Source organism: Typopeltis vanoorti, chromosome 10, assembly GCF_054136105.1.
Source record: "Typopeltis vanoorti isolate ZY-2024b chromosome 10, IOZ_Tvanoo_1.0, whole genome shotgun sequence".
Taxonomy (NCBI): domain Eukaryota; kingdom Metazoa; phylum Arthropoda; class Arachnida; order Uropygi; family Thelyphonidae; genus Typopeltis; species Typopeltis vanoorti.
Genome location: NC_143558.1, coordinates 19,234,900 through 19,256,140, shown reverse-complemented (window position 1 = coordinate 19,256,140; position 21,241 = coordinate 19,234,900). Strand labels below are relative to the sequence as shown.

The 21,241-nt window shown below is 34.4% G+C and overlaps 1 protein-coding gene across 3 annotated transcripts in view; it reads right to left on the bottom strand.

The window, feature by feature from the left end:
* flfl (serine/threonine-protein phosphatase 4 regulatory subunit 3 flfl) overlaps positions 1–21,241 on the bottom strand; it is a 229,579-nt gene that overhangs the window by 122,166 nt on the left and 86,172 nt on the right. For all 3 annotated transcript variants that reach the window (XM_090399682.1, XM_090399684.1, XM_090399683.1), the window contains 3 exons: positions 11,334–11,389; positions 9,758–9,856; positions 645–1,268 (listed from right to left, as the gene is read on the bottom strand). In XM_090399682.1, the coding sequence (XP_090255808.1) occupies positions 645–1,268; positions 9,758–9,856; positions 11,334–11,389 (779 nt within the window). The remainder of the gene's footprint in view (positions 1–644; positions 1,269–9,757; positions 9,857–11,333; positions 11,390–21,241) is intronic.

Below are 21,241 nucleotides of genomic sequence, written 5' to 3'. Positions count from 1 at the left end.
CTCTTGTCCAACTGAACAGTAATTTTATTCTAGAATATGAACATGTGGCTTAAGCATGACCTTCCCCTAGTAAATCTATGCTATTCATTGCAAAGTATAGATTTTTTGTCAACCTATTTTCATATACAAGCCCTGACAAACTTTTCCAAAATATTACCGCCACTCCAGAGATACTGGAGTGGCGGTAATATTTATCTTGCTGTTCGATTTTTAGTCAGTGAGAAAGAAGAAACTTTCTAATACACATCTGGATGTATTACTCAAGATTGCAATATCCAGTTTGTGGGTCTGACAGACTTGTTTTGGATTATTATGAAAAATAAAGACTAAATTCTATGAAACTAATACTGAAAGGTTGAGTAATATATTCAAACGTCCTGTTAATAAGTTTCTTCTTTCTTGCTAACTAAATATCAACCAGCAAGAAAGAAGAAATTTCTTAACATGAGATCTGAATATATGCACATTGTGACTATAGGAAATATACATGAAAGAAGAATATTTTGAAATAACAAATGCAGAATGCACAAAGAGAAAAAAATAAATTAAGTGAGTGCATGGATAAAGAATGTGACAAACTATAGATACCACTTGAAATAATATTTTATAATGTACAACATGCTTCAATTAATGAAAACACTTACCTGAAGCAATGAAACAATTTCTACTTTGTTGAAGAAATTAAACGAATTAAGTGTTGACAACATATTTTCTTCAAATACAGATGGGGTAGGTAAAACAACATCCTGAATATACTGCACTCTGTAAGTTTGGTGAATTTTTGCTACCAGTTCAGGATTAGAAATAGGAATAACTTCCTTGAACCGTGATACACTCCTTAGATATTCTCGGTGGCGCTTTGGTATAGGAGAAGTAGGATCATATTCAAGTACACCAACAACATCAAATATTGTGTCATCTGCAAACATCACCTCAAACAGTGCATTTTTATTTAAAAGAAAAATATTTTTGAATATTTCGTACAACTGGTGGAGGCCATCGATATTCTCCAGGTCCTCACACATATGAAACACTTCCAGTAATTTTTTAATATAGTTTTCAGATTCCAACAACATTGATAACTTTTCCCTACGAATAGGTGAAGGCAAACAACTACTTATTAGTTCACTGACTTCCTCTAATCTGCTTAGTTCACAAGCAGGAAGTTCTATTGGAGGTGCTGAGTCAGAAACATCTTCAAAACGCTCATCTTCTGACTCTTCAACAATGTCTTGAGTTATATCTACAGAGGGATCTTTCCCTTGAACCTTTAAAAAATAGAAAATACAAGTTAGAAATAATTAAAAACTAATTTACACACAAATGAATATTAACATATAACCATCCAGAAATTTCTAAAATACTAGCACATGTTGCAGTTAGTCAAAGAGACAACTATAAATCTCAATTTTCAGTATATTAATTCAGTTGATACTACTTTGGTATTTGTTGCCTGTAGCATTTGCAACCTATATTTTCATATGCCATGCATTCTGATCATGTGAAAAAGTTCAATGCACTCTTTTATTCATCAAAATCAATCTTAATCATCCAACTTATAACCGATGATGGACAATAAGTAACATTAGTTCAAAAGCATTAAACAAAGTTACAGAAACAAATTGAAAATGATGATGATTCTAGTCTATATATGAACAACTTCCATATATTGAATTCAGAAATGATAGAATTAACTTCAAGAAGGTTTGTACTTTTTGAATCATGACAATGTTATATGTAGTTCATCTCGCCACCTTTCTAAAGTGAGCTTCATATTTAGAATGATGCCATTTCTATTTATTGTCTGGCAAAAAAAGTATTCTCTCTCTTCTAATATCTATCAAAATGGGAAAATTAATGAATAACTATTTCCAAAGTTATGTTTTATGAAGCAGTCCTTAGATTTCCTCCAATCATATTTTAACTTAAGATGATAATGTAGTTAAAAAGTTCAACATACCTTTAGGATCTTAATTAGGAATTTTAACTAATGATTTTTTTTTTGGCTGAACTATTTTGAAGCACATTACTAAAGGAATTTAATAGCCACATTCAAACTTAAAGACCAGTAAGTATAATAGATAAATTTTAACAACTACAAAAAAGAGAGAATATAGTTGAATAGGAAATCAAAATTTGTAAAATAAAAATTTGTTTTTAAGTAAAAGGATGAACATCACTTTTAGAACCAATGTAATACATAGGTTCTAAATACAAAGTATGAATGAACTTAGCAAATGATCAGAAAAAGGAAGTTTTCTTTATATTAATTAAATATACTATAAAAAGTAAGATAGTTCTCCAGCCTAAGTTCTGGCAAAGAAAGCTAAACGAAGATTATGGGAAGATTTAATAAGAATACATCATCATCAAATTCCTGCCATGTACCCTCAAAGGGTGTAAAGGATATAATACTACATGAAAAATTTACATCATTACTAACTTCCTATCTACAATTTTCCTCCAAATCAGTCTGTTACTTGTCGAGACTCCAACATTATCAGATCTTATATTTCTATCGTCTAGGCACTTTGTACCTTATCAATCCACCTATATCTTGGTCTTCCTCTGGGTCATTTTCCTGCCAACCTGGCAGAGAACACTTGTTATGCTAATCTTTCCTCGCCCATTCTGTTTAAGTGACCATACCACCTGAGATTAACTCTGCTAATCCATTCCTGGATGTCGACAATGTCAAATTCTTTCCTAATATCCTCGTTTTTAATATGATATTGCCATTGATGCCATCTGGTCATGCCTCTAATATTTCTCAGGATTCTCATATCTGTGGTCTCTAGTCTTTGGTCAAGTGTTTTACTTCTGACCCAGCTCTCTGATCCATAAGTTAAAACTGGTTTGAACACTGTCTTGTATACAGCTAATTTAGTGTTCTGACTAATTTCTCCCTTATTCCATATGAATTTATTCAACTGACTTCCTACCATACCAGCTTTGTTGATTCTGTTGTCTATTTCCATATTTAATTTACCATCTTCACTAAAAATCGTGCCTAAGTAGCTGAAATGTTTTACTTATTCCACATGTTCTCCGTTCACAACACAGTTGATATTTTCAACGATTCTGCCTATTTTCATTGTCTTTGTCTTTTTATTGCTGACCTTCATACCATATCTATTACAACAGTTATTCAATTTAGTCAGGGAATCTTGCAAACTTGTAGCAGATTTATTTAGCAGTATAACATCGTCCGCATAAAGCAAAGAGCTGACATTAACATCTCCAATTCTGATATCATGTTTAATACCACTTTCCTTCATAATGTGATCCATATAGATAATGTACATCCTTGTCTCACACCAGATTTAATGTATGAAAACCTTAGAAATAGAGAGAATAGCACTGTAAAAGGAATCGGATGATTCATCATCTTTGAAACAAGCAGACACAGAACAATGATAGAAATTATTAAACTGAAATGTAATCAGGACATGAGCTCTCAGTACCCACCTTTTAAAAGAGAAATAAAATGAGAGACATATAGAAAAATATTTCCCTACTGAGCTAAGATTTTTGCAAACATACTTGAGTAGACATTAACCTCCCTACCGGCCAACGTGGATGATATAGTGACATCAAATTGCACTTTTTATCCATGTTATTCAATGGGTTTTAGAGCTTCGTATTCAGATTTATCTTGACGTCTATGGACGTCATGGCCGGTTGCGGGGGTAAGAGAATGTGAGAAATATGGGAAAGCGAGATGGGTTCAGGCCAAATAAAGGTTGCCATAATAACATATACTGTTGAGAAACCATGGAATATGGCAAGTATTAGCATTTAAGTTTTGTAGATCCAGACATTATATGACAACCTGGTCAATTACATGGCATAAATGGAATGTTATACAGAACAATATAAAGTCTATATTTATGATGTTTGAGGCAGGATGGAGCAAAAAAGTTCACAGAAGACAAATATCTAAGTGGACAGATGTGATAGTAGTGTGATACAAGACTGAAATAAGATCTTGAAATATTAGAAACCCAGAAAATAACAGACTAATGGAAAGAAGCACTTGATAGGACGCAGGCAATCATCATCATCAAAATTCTAGCGTACCAAGGGTATACAGGATAGTACATTGTTACTAATTTTAAATCAGTAATTTCCATCGCAATTAATCTGTTACCTATCAGGACTAATATTGACAAATCGTATAATTTGGTCTTCGAAAGCACTTCATAAATCTACCTAGCTCTTTGTCAGCCTCTGAATCTTTTCTTTCTCTCCTCTTCCATCACACACTCCTAATTTGAAGATCTTCTTTTCTCCATACCATTCAAGTGACCATATCACCCAAGATTAGCTTTGCTGACACATGCCTAAATGCTAACACTGTCCTAACATTTTCATTTTTAATGATTCAGCCATTTACGTCAACTGTTTGTTGCCTTAATTTTTCACGACTAAATAATATCTGTGGAGTGCAATTATTTGATCAAGGACTGATTTTATTTCCGACCCAGCTGTTGGCTTCATAAGTTGAAATGTGTCTGAACAGTGTCTTTATATGACAACTTAAGTGTTTTGACCAATTTCTCTATTATTGTATATAAATTCATTCAGTTGACTTGCTATTCTATTGTCTATTTCCATATTTAATTGGACAGCATTGCAAAAAAAAAAAAAAAACTGTGCCTAAAAAAAGCTAAAATGTTTTAGTTTTACTACAGATTTCTCACTAAGAATGCAGCAGATGTTGTGAATGTTCCCTGCATATTTGTACAACCTTTGTCTTTTATCACTGATTTTTGCACCAAATTTGTTTGTTACAGCAGTTATTCAATTCAGTAAAGGAATTCTGCAGACTTCACTGGATTTATTTATAACACAATCCATATAAAATAAAAAGTTGAGATTAACTTCTCCTATTTTGATAACAGGCTTAATGCCACTTTCCTTCATAATGTGATCCATACAAATGATGCCTCACACTGATTTTATATCAAACCATCTCTTCCTATAATGCTAAACAATTACTTACAAACTCATATACACATTATATATGTATATATTGTTTGTTATAATGTCCCTTTCATGCCATTTAATTAGCCTTTTGAATAGACTTTTTGTGGCCTCCTTGTCATATGTCTTTTCCAGATCTACAAAATTTAAATACAGATCATGACAACTTCTATTGGCCTGAACCCAACTTGTTCAAATTTTTTTTCACAATTTTTCATAGCCTCTTCTCAAGTATGCTTGCAGAAATCTTACCTGGAACAATGAGTGATGAAATTCCGCTGTAATTCTCGAACTGTTTTATTTTTGTTTTCATAAATGGGTACTAAGAAAGCTCTACTTTAAACATCTAGAATTTGACCTTCTGAATTATGCAGTGCAAGCACTGTTAAAACATTTACACCTCCATATTTGAGCAGGGCAGACAGAATATCACCTACACCAGCTGGATTTCCACATTATATGTTTATGATGGCTTTTTCTAACACAAGTCCTAATTGCATTCCTGTTGAATATTTTGTATGATCATTCTGTTACCACTTATTTCATTTAAATCTTTCAAAGAAACTCCTCCAGATCTTCAGAACATCCTTACTTTCAGATATTCACATAAACATTACCATCTCCGATTCTTTTTTTACAATACTCTTCATCCACTTCTAAGTTTTTTCAATAGTCCCAGAATATTCTGGGACTACTGAATTCTGCTCCCCATCCTAATATTTATTCATATTCCTGCCAAAAGATTTCCCATATTTGGTTGCTTTTACACATTTTTTGCTTTCTTACAATTTTCTCTGTATTCTTTCAGAGCACATACTGATTTAGTTGCTAAGAACTTTCGGTATGCTTTTTTTCTTTTTCAGGATTCCCTCTTTAACTTCCTGAGCGAACCTTGGAGTTCTGATTTTTTTTTCTATCCTTGCAGACAACTTCACATGGTTCCTTAGCTAAATCAATCAATGTTTTTTTTCTTCAGAGTTTGCCAATGAGTCTCAAAGGTCTTTGAAACCAAAGTCTTCTTGTCTTCAAACTCTTTCAGATTTCTTGAATAATATTTGTAACTGCTTGTAAAAAAGTCAATGAACACCACAGTGTGAGGAGCAAAAACAGCCATGGCACCGACCTTAAGATGTAGGACCGCCTTTCACTGCAATGACTGCAGCAATCCTATGGGGCATACTTCTCACATCATACAACAGCAAATAATAGGAATTTTGGACCATTCTTCCCATAGGTATGTAATGAGGTCTTGGACTGTTGTGGGGCAGATGTCCCTTGACCTCACCTGATGCTCCAGTTCACCCCACAGATGTTCAATAGGGTTGTGTGGTGGCCAGTCAAGTGTGGCGACATTCATGTCCACAATCCATGCAGTTACAACAGCAGCCTTATCACACTGCCTTGATGAAAGAGACAATGGTCAGTTCTGTAGAAACATCACAAAGTAGGAAGCATCGCATTGTCCAGAATGTTCAGGTGGCAATACAAACAGAGGTCTGAGACCAAACCAGAAAATACAGGACCATACCACCGCCTCAGAATTTCATAGTTGGGGTTACGCACTCTGGTAAGAGACATTCACCAGAGTGCGTCTGCTTGGTAATTGTGTAGCACAATTTGTCACTCTGTAACAGCTTACCAAGCTTCTGCATCCCACCGTACATGCTCTTTGTACCACTGAAGACATTGCTGCTTGTGGTTTGGATAATGTGGGACTTGCACAATGCAGTCCCATCATAGAAACCCATGTTGTGAGCGTCAGTTCTGAATATTTAATGCAGATTTGTATTCTAGTTGATGCCCAATACTCCACATTCAACATGTTGGTGACAAATGGCGATTTTTACATGTTATCATTTGAAGCACCCTACAGTCACATTTGGCGAGTGTGGTGGGTCATCCACTGAGTAGCACTTGTAGTTGACTCCCTGCGTTTCCATCTCAGTATGGTATCACTGACTGTTAACCAGGGATGGCCTAATCTGTCAAGAGTTTGCCGAACAGATGCCTGTAGCATGGAATCCTATCAGAACACCTCTTTCAAACTCCTTCATTTCTCTTCTCGCAGCAATTTCACCTGATACAGTTACACTAACTTGATAGCATCACATTCCTCCAATTTATACTGGCTACAAATATGACTTATTAAATGGCATAATGCACCTTGCCCATTTGGGGGGGGGGGGGATATCTGCCGACGTCTTTCCAAACAGTATATATATATATATCTGAGCCTACAGTTCATTTCCAAAAGCAGCTCAACCCTTGAATCTTTTTAAACTCTCTTGCACACTTTTCTTTTAAATATGATATTCAGTTTCATCATACTCAAAACTAAGTGATGATCTCTTGCTGTTTCAAATTTCCTGTTTGCACCTGTGTCCTAAACCAGTGAGGAGATATCACTACCTACAAAAGCCTATACATTGAGTTTTTCTTAACTTATTCTTTATATCTGTATTCTTTGCAATTTGCACGCATCTTTATGTTGGAACATGGTGTTAGTAATGTCTGGTCCTTATGCTGAGCAGAAATCCAGCAGATACCATTATTATTAGCATTAACCCTTTCTCTAAATTTCCCCCCCAATATGCCTGGTGGGATTCCCTTACTACGCTGCTGTTTAGATCCCGAACAAGTACCACTTTTTCCATTTTCTTTAAGTCAGCTGCTCTAGTGACTCAAAAAATTCCTCTACTTCTTCCTTAGGAGGTCCTTCTGTGGCACAGACTAAGTCTTATTGTCCAATTCCACATTTAGATCTTTGCACACACATCACTCTAAAACATTGCTTTCCATTCAAGATTATCCTCATATTTAGTGTTCAATATTATTCCTATTCCTTCCTTTCCCGATCATTATTGCTTGAATACAACATCTTGTGTTTGTTTTAGAAGAATCTTGCCAGTTTTTGATCTTTTGTTTGTTACACCAATTATGTCAACATGCACCTGTGTATTCTTTCTTCTGCTAGTTTATATTTCCTTTCTAATGATACCTTTCATGCTGATAGTTCATATCTTGATTTCTGGTGATGATGATGATGATGATTTGGAGTCTGTTCCAAAAGCTGACTTCTGATGTTCATTCACCCTAGTTCCCTGATAAAAATAACAGGGGGACTTTGTTTAACTGGGCAAATGTACCAGCTGATATTTTGGTTTAGTTAAGCCAATAGAGAATACCAGCCCATCTTCATTTCTGTGATATCCAGGTTGATATCTACTACAGCAGATGCTTGCTATACCAAACCATTAGGGACCAAACATTGTTATAGTGCAAGGTTGGCTATAATAAATTTAAGGGAAAAATGTTGAATTGCCTCCCCTTCCCCTAAAACTCCATTCTCCTGAAATAAAAGGAAATGACAATAAAGAAAACAAAAATTACTTGAAATATCACAAAGTGAAGGATATTAAAAATTCTTGAGAAATAAAAGCAAAAAAAATCAAAATTGCTGCATATAAAACCAGAGAAATCACAAAAAACAAAGGAAATCATGGAAGCAGAACAAAAGAAATTGCAGGAAACAGAACAAAGAAAATTGTGTGAAATTATACACTGATAACAAAATACAAAGGATTGGCAGAAGCCATACATAAAGTACATAAAATTGAAACATGAAAAAGTACAAATGCAAACAACAATGAGAGATAAAGTAGAAGGATATAAAATTATAAATCCAAAATTCAAGTTAAAATTTCAAAATGTTTCATTAGTTTAAATTAATGTCACTCACTTGAAATATGCATAGTGAACTAAACAGTAGCCTGTGCTGTTAAAATCAAAAATAACCTGGAAACTTCAGTAGTAGTTCAACTTTATAATTGGTCATCTCCAATTATAAAGAATGTGACACAAGTGATGAACATTAGTCTGCAATCAGATCAGTCAGTGAAGGGATGAGAAAACTGATTGCACTGGTGTAAATGTCAGACTATCATTAGGTCTCTGTCCTAGATGGAAAGAAACCCAATGATGTACAGGCAAAAATTGATACTGTTCTGTTAGAATTCAACGTTTAAGTAAACTTTATGAAATTTGTATGAGTATCAGGCTCAATGTTGTGTTAGATTCATCATCCATAAAGTAAAAAAAATTCTAAACTTGTGATTCAGAATTTCAGGTTTTTTTACCTAATTTTGGATTTTAATGATATAGTCTGCATATATTTAGTTCATTATAATTTCAATGTTACATTAAGTTAATGTAACATTTCAAAATTTAAACATTAATTCTGGATATTCATTTTTATAATTTCATATTCTATAAATAAAATAAATGTTCTTTAAGGAGAAGAAATATTTTCTAAAAAGTTTTGTCCATATTTATACTTTCATGTAAAACTATGAGGCCAGTATATTATATAATGTTTTTGCTTCCTGAATGCACCTGGTTATCTTCAAATGAAATGCCCTTATAAAGGTTCTTTATTTCCTAGACTGGATTTGATCCTAGACATTTCCAACTGAAAGGCATCTGTTCTCACTGAATGAGATATGTAAATTCCCTGGGAAGAATATATATCCCTCAGCTGATCAGTATCCCAAAATGACAATTTTCTACTGCCATTTTGGCAAATTTTATCACTGCATTGATTTTTTTTATTATTACTCACTGACAGCACCTCAGTAGATAACAGTGGACAATAATCAGCCAACAGACTCCCACCCTTTAGAGATATCAGACCCATATTAGGACAACTTTGCATATACAAAGCATGCAGTAATCTCAATGAAATATTGATATATTAAGATACTAAAAAAGTTACCTGGCATATTTTTTCCCATATTTCATCACATCCTGCTTTTTCTTGAAAACTAAGAGCTAAATCATAATTGTCTCCTTCAGACCAAACTATTAATGTTTCCTGCAAAACAGAAATTTATTTATTTTTGCATTAAAAATTCTGTTCATGAAATTGAGTTGTTCAAGCATTATTCAAACTTTAATCAATGAAATAAAAATATTTTGTTTTACATCTTGAAGATCAATGGATATTTGAATGCTACAGTTTGAATAATGCAGTCACATACCTAACACATGGCACTGATGTGCTATAGATTCTTGTACCTCTCATAGTGTGGGATAAATATTTTTAAAAAACATGCAATGCTCAATTTTTGACTATAACAACATTAAAAAAAAAAAAAAAACTTAATAAAATTATATATGTTTCATATTTATAAATACTACCATGCAGTAATGTTGTATAGTTCCAATGGATCTTTCGATGGTTAGTGTCAATTCCATGTTGTGCCAGTCTAAATTTATGAGGTTTCATCAACTAAATATAACTTTGATGGTGAAAATTCAAAAATATATTTTTCAAGTGATCTGTCTTTGGTAGATGTAGGATAAACTGTAGAAAAATGCACTTCCCATAAACAAGGTAACAATAAATGAGAAAGTTTGCCTTTAGAAGATAAGAGTTCACAGATTCAGCTGATTAGTTTGAAGATTGCAGTACGATGAAATTTCCCAACATATCTTAAGCAGCATATTCAGAGGTACCCTTTTTATAAAGGGAAATTGACTCTGCAAATTTCGCCTTCAGTCTCAAAATCAGGAGTCCATAAAATCTGCTCTTCACAAGAAATAGATACTATCCAGCAAAACCTACTCCACGGTTACAATCCACAAATAACCCGAGGAATTACGCCATTTCTCTCTACATTCTCTAAAATCAAGAGGAAATATGTGACATTCCAATTCTCTATGTAAAAAGGCACAAATGAACATGCTGCTAAGATTATATGCCTTTATAATTTCCAAGTTGCTTTTAGGTTACTCATTCCTCCCTTTCTAAATTATTTCAATAATCATCAGCACATTCTGACGCTATCATGATACTGATTTTCTACATTCCAAGGCTCTTTCTTTACTCTCACCCCCCCCCCCCCCCCAAATGAAACTGCTTTCTCACATTTTTTTCTATATTCTCTTAAGATGCACAATTACTAGCCAGGAACTTTTTTTATGATTCTTTTATCTAAGAACTGCTTCTTTAACTCCCTGCTTCAATCATTGTTTTTTTGGGGTTTTTTCCAGAATTTGCATGTCCCTATAGTTTGGTTCTTATTTTCAAACCCTTTCCCCTTGAGATGATGAGAATGCCAATGATTTTTATCCAGCTGAAGGTGATCATTCCATATTTCAAATTGTATGTTTCTCACAACAGTCAGATAAAACATATCAACAATAAGACTTTCCTACATCTTCTTAATATCTATTTTTTTTTGTGCTATCTCCATGTGAATTTATTTTTATGTTGCAGAGAACAAGTTATGAAGTCAACTGTAAAAATATAAGATCATTTAGATAGTATATATAAATATTCCACATACCTGCTGCTTTTGATAAGCTGTATCTGGCTGAATTTTTGACTCCAACAATAAGGAACCTTAAAAAAAGAATTAATAAATAAATAAAATAAAATATATATCTTAAATTAAATGAAAAACACAAGATAAGTAATACTATTTATTTAAGCAATAAATAAATACGGTCAGTGAAGAAACCGCAGCAGGAAGTCCACTCCTCACTAAAGTTTATTTAGAACACGTAGAAGACACCCTTTTCTCATCCATACACCATCAGCCCTCATTTTGGGTTCATTATATAGACAATGTTTTTGCTATCTGGCCCCATAATGAAGAAACATTGCCCCCCCCCCCCCCCCACCCAATATAAACAATCTACATCCACAAAAATTTACTATGGAAATGGAAAAAAACAAATTATTTTTAGATATTCTACTCCTCTTCTCACCAACAGGTGAATTAATTATTTCCATTTATTGAAAGCCAACTTTTACTGAACGCTATATTCAACAGTAATCAGCTTACCATTCATCACAGAAGACTGCAACTATTAAAACTTTATTATGATGTGCTCATACTATTAGTTCTACACCTCAACTATTATAGCAGGAACGCTTAAAGACTAAATGATATATGAAACTCGGTGGTTTCTCAGAAAGGACCACACAACAGCTTTTTAATTCCTATAATCCTAGATCAAATAACAAGGAAAAACAGCATGCCCAGATTCAATCCCTTATGTTACTAGGCATCTCAGAACTCATTTGCAGAATTCTTAAATACCATTTAATGGCTCTTTTCTTCTTATCAACAAATTATCAGCATGGTTTCCATCTTCCAAAGATAAACAGTCTCCTCTAGCTCTCCCTGGTGTCCACCAAGTTCCTTGTAACTGTCATCGTTCTTACATTGGACAAAATGGACAAGAGAATACAAGAATACCAAATCTTATATTAGCAACAGTAAATCTGAAAAATCTGGCTTGGCACAGAATGGAATAGATACAGACCACAATATCCTATGATCTGAAACATGCTTACTACACTGATGTCAGTATAAATTTGAACAGTTGTTTAAATGAGGTCTTACTTTACTGTCCAAACTTAAATCGGAATAATTGCCTCTCTCTATCTAAGATATGGGAAAGTCTAATTCTAATCACACATCCCTAAAGTTTTTTTTTTTTTAAATACCTAATGAATTAATATTCCCTCAGTTATACCATTGCATTGTTTTATGTTTATAATCATGCAGCTCTTACTTTTTCAAGTCAATCCATTGTTCCTGCTCTACCTTGTAATTAACTGTTGTTGCAAGTAATGATAGCCTGCAATATTCAAGCTGAAATATATGGCCTTAAATAAATAGTTACTTATTCTTTTTTTGTGTGTGTGTGTGTGTGTGTCAATTTAAAGAAACCTCTCATGGCACAAGCATCTCTTAAAGAACAGTATATAAATCATAATTTACACACACACACACACACACACACACACACACACACACACACACACACACACACACACACACACACACACACACACACAGAGAGAGGTTTCCATAAATTAAGTAACAAAGAGAGAGAAAAAAACACGATAATTCAAAATCTATATGATGAATTTTTATGCAAGTTGCTCAAAAGCAGTATGATATGAAATGTAAAAGAAATCTCTACAATAATTATAAATAATTTATGGGGTCTGCGCAGCTAGCCTAGTGGCTGTGCACTTTACAACCATATGCCTAGGGAAAGAGTGTCCTAGGTTCCATTCCTGTCGGTGACGTGAGGAGCTGAAGGATCTTCCTCAGCCATAGCCAAGTTAGCCGGTCTTGGGTGTGGACAGTAGTAGGGTTTTTCCCCAGTTTATCCTGGAGTTTTTCATCCTGCAAAGCAGGCAAACCAGCCTTGAGAACTCAACACTACAGGACATAGGATACACTGGGGCATAGAGCCGACTACCTTATCCTGTGAATGGTTTGAGGTCTGATGATTAACAAACCCTCGACACCGCAAGATAAAAGAGGGTAAAAGGAAGATGAGATGAGATGAGATAATTTATGGGTACATGAAGACAATGGTCAAAACAAGAGTTCAAAATGAAATTTTCAAAAAAGTGCCTCAATAAGGAATGTCGTCATCCTTCACAATGTTTACAATGGTGTCTAGGAATTGAAAGCAGCAACACACCTAGAGCATCCCAGACACTCAATAAGATTACGGTCAGAAGACCTTAATCTGGCTGGCCAGTTCATACACATATACATACAGTATGTCTCCTTTGAAAATGTTGGTCTGCAAACTCTGCTCGATAAGGAAGGTCATTATTGTCTTGTAAGATGTCTCTCTTTTGTGTCTGCATACAAATGAACATAGGGGTCCAGGATCCCGTCTCTGTAAGTTGCAACATTCATGGTTCCACCAGGAAGTGCATACAGGTCAGCGTGTCCACCCAATGAGATGCCTCCCCAAACCATTAATCAATATCTACTATATGCATCCCCTTTCATGGATATTAGAGAGACGATGACGTATCCCTGGTTCTCCAGATCAAAGTTTGTGGCATTCCTTCACTGTATTTCTAAGATGCTGTTTGTAGCTGTTGGAATTAGTTCTAGTCTATGAACCACAGAAAGACTCAGGAAGCAACCATCTTTGCTACCTCCACGTGACTTTGGCAGACTTCTAGTCCTTTGTGGCCCATTTGTAATATTCCGCTGAGAGTGCTCTCCATTGTACAATAAATGCTCAGCATTACTTTTTACATAATGCACCTGCTTTTAATATGCCCCCCCCCCCCACCCCAGTTATTGCAATTTTTCACTTTGTTTCTTAATTAACAGAAACCAGTGTAGCTGTATTTGTTTAATGAGATGGACAAATGTGTGATATAGGCTTCCATGTTTTTTCATAGCCGCACTTTCATCCCCCTCTTCACATGATTTGGCAAAGTGCTAACTCTTTCATATTCCTTATGTCAAACTATGTCAGAGCAGCATATATTTTTCCTTTATGATGTAATTTTGATAATTCTGCCTGCAGTATTTGATGGGTGAATTGAGTAGCTCATCGTTACTGTTACTGGTTTCAAGCCGGGATAAAGGAGGAGGGTTTGGCAATGGGCTAACAACCCATTCCTAGAAAAAATATTTTGTTGAGAAGGCTAAAAAATACAAAACCGGACTGACTACAAAAATGACGTTTGCAAAGGAAAAGGTTAACGAGAAATATTATGAAATTCGGAACATGGACTGTCAGAACGTTATTACAGGCTGGTAAAATGTAAAATGTAGCAGAAGAATTATTGAAATATGGTATGGATATCACAGCCTTACAAGAAATAAGATGGAAAAGGACAGGGAGTTATTAATAAAAAAGATTATAAGTTCTACTTTAGTGGTCCTATAAAACATGGGGAACATGGAGTTGGTTTTATTATAACAAAAAAGGTCTACAAATCAATATTAGAATTAAACCAATAAATGAGAGAATGTGTAAAATATGTATTAACGGTAAATTTCATGACATTACATTTATAAATATTTATGCTCCAATTGAGAATGCTGATGAAAATGTTATCGAACAATTTTGTGATGATTTACAAAAATCATGTGAAGGCATACCCAAAATGATACCATGATAATATTAGGAGACTTTAATGCTAAATTAAGATATATATATATATATAAAGAGGTGCTTGGAAGGCATAGTTAGAAGGTATAGTCTACAGCTCAGTTTGCAACAATTAATAAATTATTTGATGTTGAAAGTTTATTTTTCACTTGGTTAGACTATAATAAATTTAGTTTAATCCTTTATCCAAGCGTGAGCAAACAAAGTTTGCACCTGAAAATATCTTCAGGACTGTGGTAAGGTAGTACAACACCGGGCAACTCGTAGCAAAGGTGGAGCAAGATACTATCACTCCTATCCCAGTATCTCCCATAATGCAAAACACATCTCCTTGTGGATATGTATAATGTTATGCATTAAGGGAAGGGCCACTACCCAGACTAGTTTCGACCTTTATTGAGGTCTCTTAAGTGGGAGCCAGGCCCAAAGGTGGAGATACCAGGCAGAAGCAATAGCGAGGTCATCTTTACCTATAGAAGTTGCCAAAAGGTGTGCCACCTTTTTATTATAACTAATAAATTAAGAGTAATGAGTACAAATTGTCCACATAAAAAGATACATTTAGGAACATGGATTATTCCAGCTACTAATGATTGTAATTAGATGGATCATGTTTTGATTTCTAAAAGATGGGCTTCATCAATCATTGAACCACATTTTGGTTCGTGTAAAACTGATGTACAGAATATCAATAATAAATATAGGAAAAGCAGAAAGAATTGAGAAATGGAATACTGGAGAAAACATTTAGCAATGATTGATAAAATTTTATCAAGTTTAATAAATAGTAGATTAGAACCATATACTGAAGAAATTTTAGGAGATTGCCAATCTGGTTTTAGACCAAAGAGATCTACCTCTGATAATATATTTATGTTAAGGAATATACATGAAAAATGTATGGAATATAATATCTCATCTCATCTTCCTTATACCCTCTTTTACCTTGCGGTGTCGAGGGTCCATTGATCATCGGACCTCACTCCGTTTACAGGATAAGGTGGTCAGCCTTATGCTCCGGTGTATCCTATGACCTGTAGTGTTGAGTTCTCAATGCCAGTTTGCCTGCTTTGCGGGATGAAAAACCCCAGAATAAACTGGGGAAAAAACCCTGCTGTCCATGCCCAAGACTGGCTAACTTGGCTATGGCTGAGGATAGAGTTATATAATTTATATATTGATTTTAAACAGGCTTTTGATGAAATAAATAGACAAAAATGATTAATATCTTAAGATTGGGAATCTCATGAAAATGGTTAGAATGAGTGAAATAACAATAGAAAGATCTAAGACAAGGGTTAAAATACAAGGCGAGTTAACAGAAGCATTCTAATAAGTTTGAGTGAGACAGGGAGATGAGTTGTCTGCAAGTTTGTTTAATCTGACACTTGAATATATAATAAGAAAACTCAATATAAGAGGCTATATTAATGATAAATCTATAAGATTTGTGCATATGCAGATGATATTACAATAATTAGTCATACCAAAAAAGTGTTAGAAAGTAAGTTCAAAGAATTAGATTTAAATGCAAAAGAAGTTGGTTTATAAATTAATGAACAAAAAACTAAATATATGTAATATGGAAAAAATGGAAATAGAATATCCTCTAAATCAGTGCTTCCCAAACTTATGGATGTAAAGGCCCCTTTGGAAAAATTTAAAAATATTTCACTGCCCCCATAAAAAAAAAAAAAAAAAAAAAAAAATCGTAATACAGACATGTATATTATAAAGCACCAAGCATATTCTTTCCGCGCATTGCCAGCACCTGTGTACACTAGCAATGAAACAGTCATTTAAAGCGCAAAATTTTGCGTTTGTAAGCTTTTTTTTGTGCTTTTATTAATACCTTTGAAATGAAACTTATATGAATAAGCATATATTTACTAATATTTTTAAGTGCCAAAATACACAGGAAGCAGAATTTGTTTAAATTTGTATAAACCAACACCAATGTGTGATTTTTTTCCCATTAAAAAAAGAAAAATAACAAAAATTAAATACATTTCTTTTAAGATAAAAAAATATATATACAGGGTGTTCGGGATAAATTTGACATATTTATAATTAATTATATTTTTCCGTAAGTTACATGTATTAACACACACTTCTCTTCATTTAAAAGTTTGGACCCTTCTTCATTCACATACAAGATGTCAGAAAGGATGGATAGCTGGAACCCACCTGAATCATGGAAGAGAATAACTTGTATCATGATGATTCGTGCCCGCCATCAAAATAAGGATATTACGACTGCTGCCCAATGCTCCCTGAATACCGTAAAAACAATCAGGCATGAACTAGAGACTTGCAATGGTGACTACGAGGATGTAGCAAGAAGAAAGATCCCTAGCAGACGATCTGATTGCGTTCGTACAGCAGAATTCCTCGCAAATCTGCAGGAACAGGTGTTGAAGAACCCTGGCATTGGAATTCGGGCTTTGTTCGTGGAGTTGCTAACTGTAGTCAAGCCCTGGATAACAAGGGTAGCCAATGGTAGGCCGTATGTATGGCAGCAGGATTCGGCCCCTTGCCACACCTCTGGGAAAAGTCAAAAATGGTTGTCTGAAAATTTCTACGACTTCACCAGTCCAAATGTTTGGCCTCCAAACTCCCCAGACCTTAACCCCATGGATTATTTTGTATGGGGCGCAGTTGAAAAAGACACCAATCGCACTTCCAGTAATACAAAAGCCCAGTTAATGGATAAAATTAAAACAGTTTTTGCGGCCCTTCCCAGGGAGACTGTAGCATCAGCTTGTTCGAGGTTCCGAAGCAGAATTGAAGCTGTGATCGATGCTAATGGTGGTTATTTTGAGTAAATCTTGTTGATAGTATTGTAATTAACTCTGCCTGTAATGTTTTTTTGTCAATTCATTAAATTTAATAGATACAAAGAAGATTTTCTTTTTCCTTACGAAACTGTCAAATTTATCCCGAACACCCTGTATATATATCTACTTAGTCTTAAAACATTTTAAATTGGTTTTCATTATTTCACCCTCCCCTCAACAAAACTAACTGCCCACAGTTGCAAAATGCTGCTTTAAATGTTGTATAGATGGCTATAATTTTGAATCAGTAAATCATTTTAAATATTTAGGATCCCTAATAACAATAATGAATAATATAGCAGAAGAAATAAATAATAGAATAATAGCTGAAAATAAATGCCATCACATGTATAAAGGATTATTAGGTAGTAGAGTTATAGATAAGAATTGTAATTTATAAATCGTTTATTAGACCAGTAATAACATATGGATGTAAATCATTGACTACCTCAAAACGAAGAGAACAGGTTATAATGAGAAAAATTTATGGACCAATTGAAGAGAAGAAGGACAATTGGAGAATAAGAATAAATAGTGAAAGTAACGAATTAATAAAAGGAGAAGATACTGTTAGATTGATTAAGGCACAAAGAATAGCATGGATAGGCCATTGAGAAAGAATGGAAGAAAGTAGGAGTCAAAAATATATATAATTGGAAAATAATTGGACAAAGAAGAAGAGGAAGACCTAAAAAGAGATGGTTAAATGAGGTTGAGAAAGACCTTAGAATTCGTAAAGTTAGGAATTGGAAAAGTACTACACTAAATAGAGTAGAATGGAAAAATATTGTGAAGCAAGCCAAAACCAATAAAAAGTTGTAGAGCTAGAAGAAGATGCAATTTTTTTTAACCTGATAACATACACTGAAGGGCAAGTGTGTATGTGTGCACATACATAAATTTATATAAAACACTACATACGAATATCAAAAGGACATGGCACCTACATATAGCATTCTTTATGGTACACTTCTTCAATAGATGTACAAAAATACACAATTATGATACCAGAAAAATCCATTCAACATTCCATCACAATGGTGAGAAAGCCTAATAATACTAATATCATAAAAAAAAAAAGCAATCTAAACAACTCAGAAAATGATTATAGAGGAATCATACTACTTCTTCCTACCATATTAAAAATCTATAACAGAATATAATCTATAACACCATATCTTTTAATTACCATTGAGTATGTTTCCAGACTCACAGGAAATGGGTATGGAATAACTCTTGAAGAGTCAGCAAAACCCACATAAAGTCACTGCTTTAAGGATGATGATGTGCACTAACTGGGTAACCTTCAGATGGCCCAAAACCACTTAAATAATTTATGTAAAAATCCAGCAGTGATTAGTTTGGCAGTCAAAAGTAGGAAAACTGAAATCACAAAAAGGAACTTCAAGATATCTTCTAAAATCTCATCACCACATACATCAAAATTCGTCTGCATAAAATCACTGGTCAAGCCATATTTACACAGCTCCCAAGTATTCAACACAAAATACGAGGCTAATCTTCTTGAATGGCAGTCAGTCTCAAGTAGAGTAATGTGGGCAAATATGAGAATGGGGAACTGGACAATGAGACTTATTTGTGCCTATGGTCCCACAGAAGGTTCTACTAAGGTAGAAGTGGAGGAATTTTTTGAGGCTTTAGAAAAAGCAACTGACACAATGAAAAAGGAAAAGTTGGTCCTTGTTGGAGATCTAAATAGCAGAGTAGGAAATGATTGTGAGACATACAAAAATATTTTGGGAAAATTTGGAGAAAAGAGCAAAGCTAATAATAATGGCAAATATCTGTTGGATTTCTGCTCAGGACATGGACTGGTTATTACTAACACCATGTTCGAAACATAAAAATGTGCACAAATTCACATGGAGAGAAGAGGCTAGGAATAAGAAAAGTCTCATTGACTATGTTATTGTTGATAGTGATGTTTTCTCCCTGGTGCAGGACACCAGAGTGTACAGAGGATTTGAAATTGGAAGTGATCACTATTTAGTCTTGAGCAGGATAAAATTGAATTTCATATTGAAAAGAATAACATGTAAGAAAGTTTTAAAGCGAATAAAAGTTGAGCAGCTCTCAGATGTGAGCTGTAGACTAAAATACAGAAATATTATTGAAAAGAAAATGAAAGAGTTTGAGAACAGGAATCAAACCTTGGAGATTCAGTGGCAAACTCTGAAGGAAACATTCATTGATTCTGGCAGAGAGGCATGTGGTGAGGTTGTGTGCAAGGATAAAAAAATCAGAACTCCCTGGTGGACACAGGAAGTTAAAGAGGCAGTGAAGGAAAAGAAGAAAGCATATCAAAAGTTCCTGTCAAATAAGTCAGCTTTTACTCTTACAGAATACAGAGACAAATGTAAGAAAGCTAAACAGTGTGTAAAACTGGCTAAACAAAAGTCATGGGAGGACTTTGGCAAGAATATAGAAAATAAATATCAAGAAGGTGGCAAAATATTCTGGAGGTTGTTGAAGAAGCTTAGGAATGGAGGAAAGAGTGCTGTAAAAGGAATTAGAGATGATAAAGGTGAAATGAAAACAGGAGAAAAAGATATCCTTGAAGTATGGAGTAATTACTTTGAAAAACTGCTAAATGAAACAAGCAGTGATGACAGCACAGTGATAAAAAACACTGACCAGGCATGCAGTCAGGAATACATATCCATACTTGAAGTAGAAAAAGCCATCAAAGGCTTGAAATGTGGAAAGGCAGCAGGAGTAGATGATATTTGACCAGAAATGCTGAAGTATGGTGGTATAAGAGTCTTACAGTGGCTGCACTGCATAGTTCAGAAAGCCTGGACAGAGGGACAAATTCCCGATGATTGGAGTAGAGCTCTCATAGTACCCATATATAAAAAGGGAAATAAAACTGAATGTGAGAATTACAGAGGTATTTCCCTACTGAGTGTTCCTGGCAAGATCTATGCAAGTATACTTGAGAAACGGTTGAGAAGAATTGTGGAAGAAAAGCTTGGTGAAGAACAAGCTGGATTCAGGCCAAATAGAGGCTGTCAGGATCAGATCTTCACTTTACGACAAATAGCCGAGAAAGCATGGGAATATAACAAAGATCTGTATTTAAGTTTTGTCGATTTGGAAAAGGCATATGACAAGGTGCCAAGAGAGAAGCTATTCAATACGCTGCAGTTATATGGTGTCAATGGGGCATTATATCAAGCAATACTTAGTCTTTATTTGAGTTGTGAGTCAGCAGTTAGAATTGAAGGAAGTACAGGAAGATGGTTTAATGTTAAATCTGGTGTGAGACAAGGATGTACATTATCCCCTCTGTTATTCATTATCTATATGGATCACATTATGAAGGAAAGTGGTATTAAACATGATATCAGAATTGGAGATGTTAATGTCAGCTCTTTGCTTTATGCGGATGATGTTATACTTCTAAATAAATCCGCTACAATTCTGCAAGATTCTCTGACTAA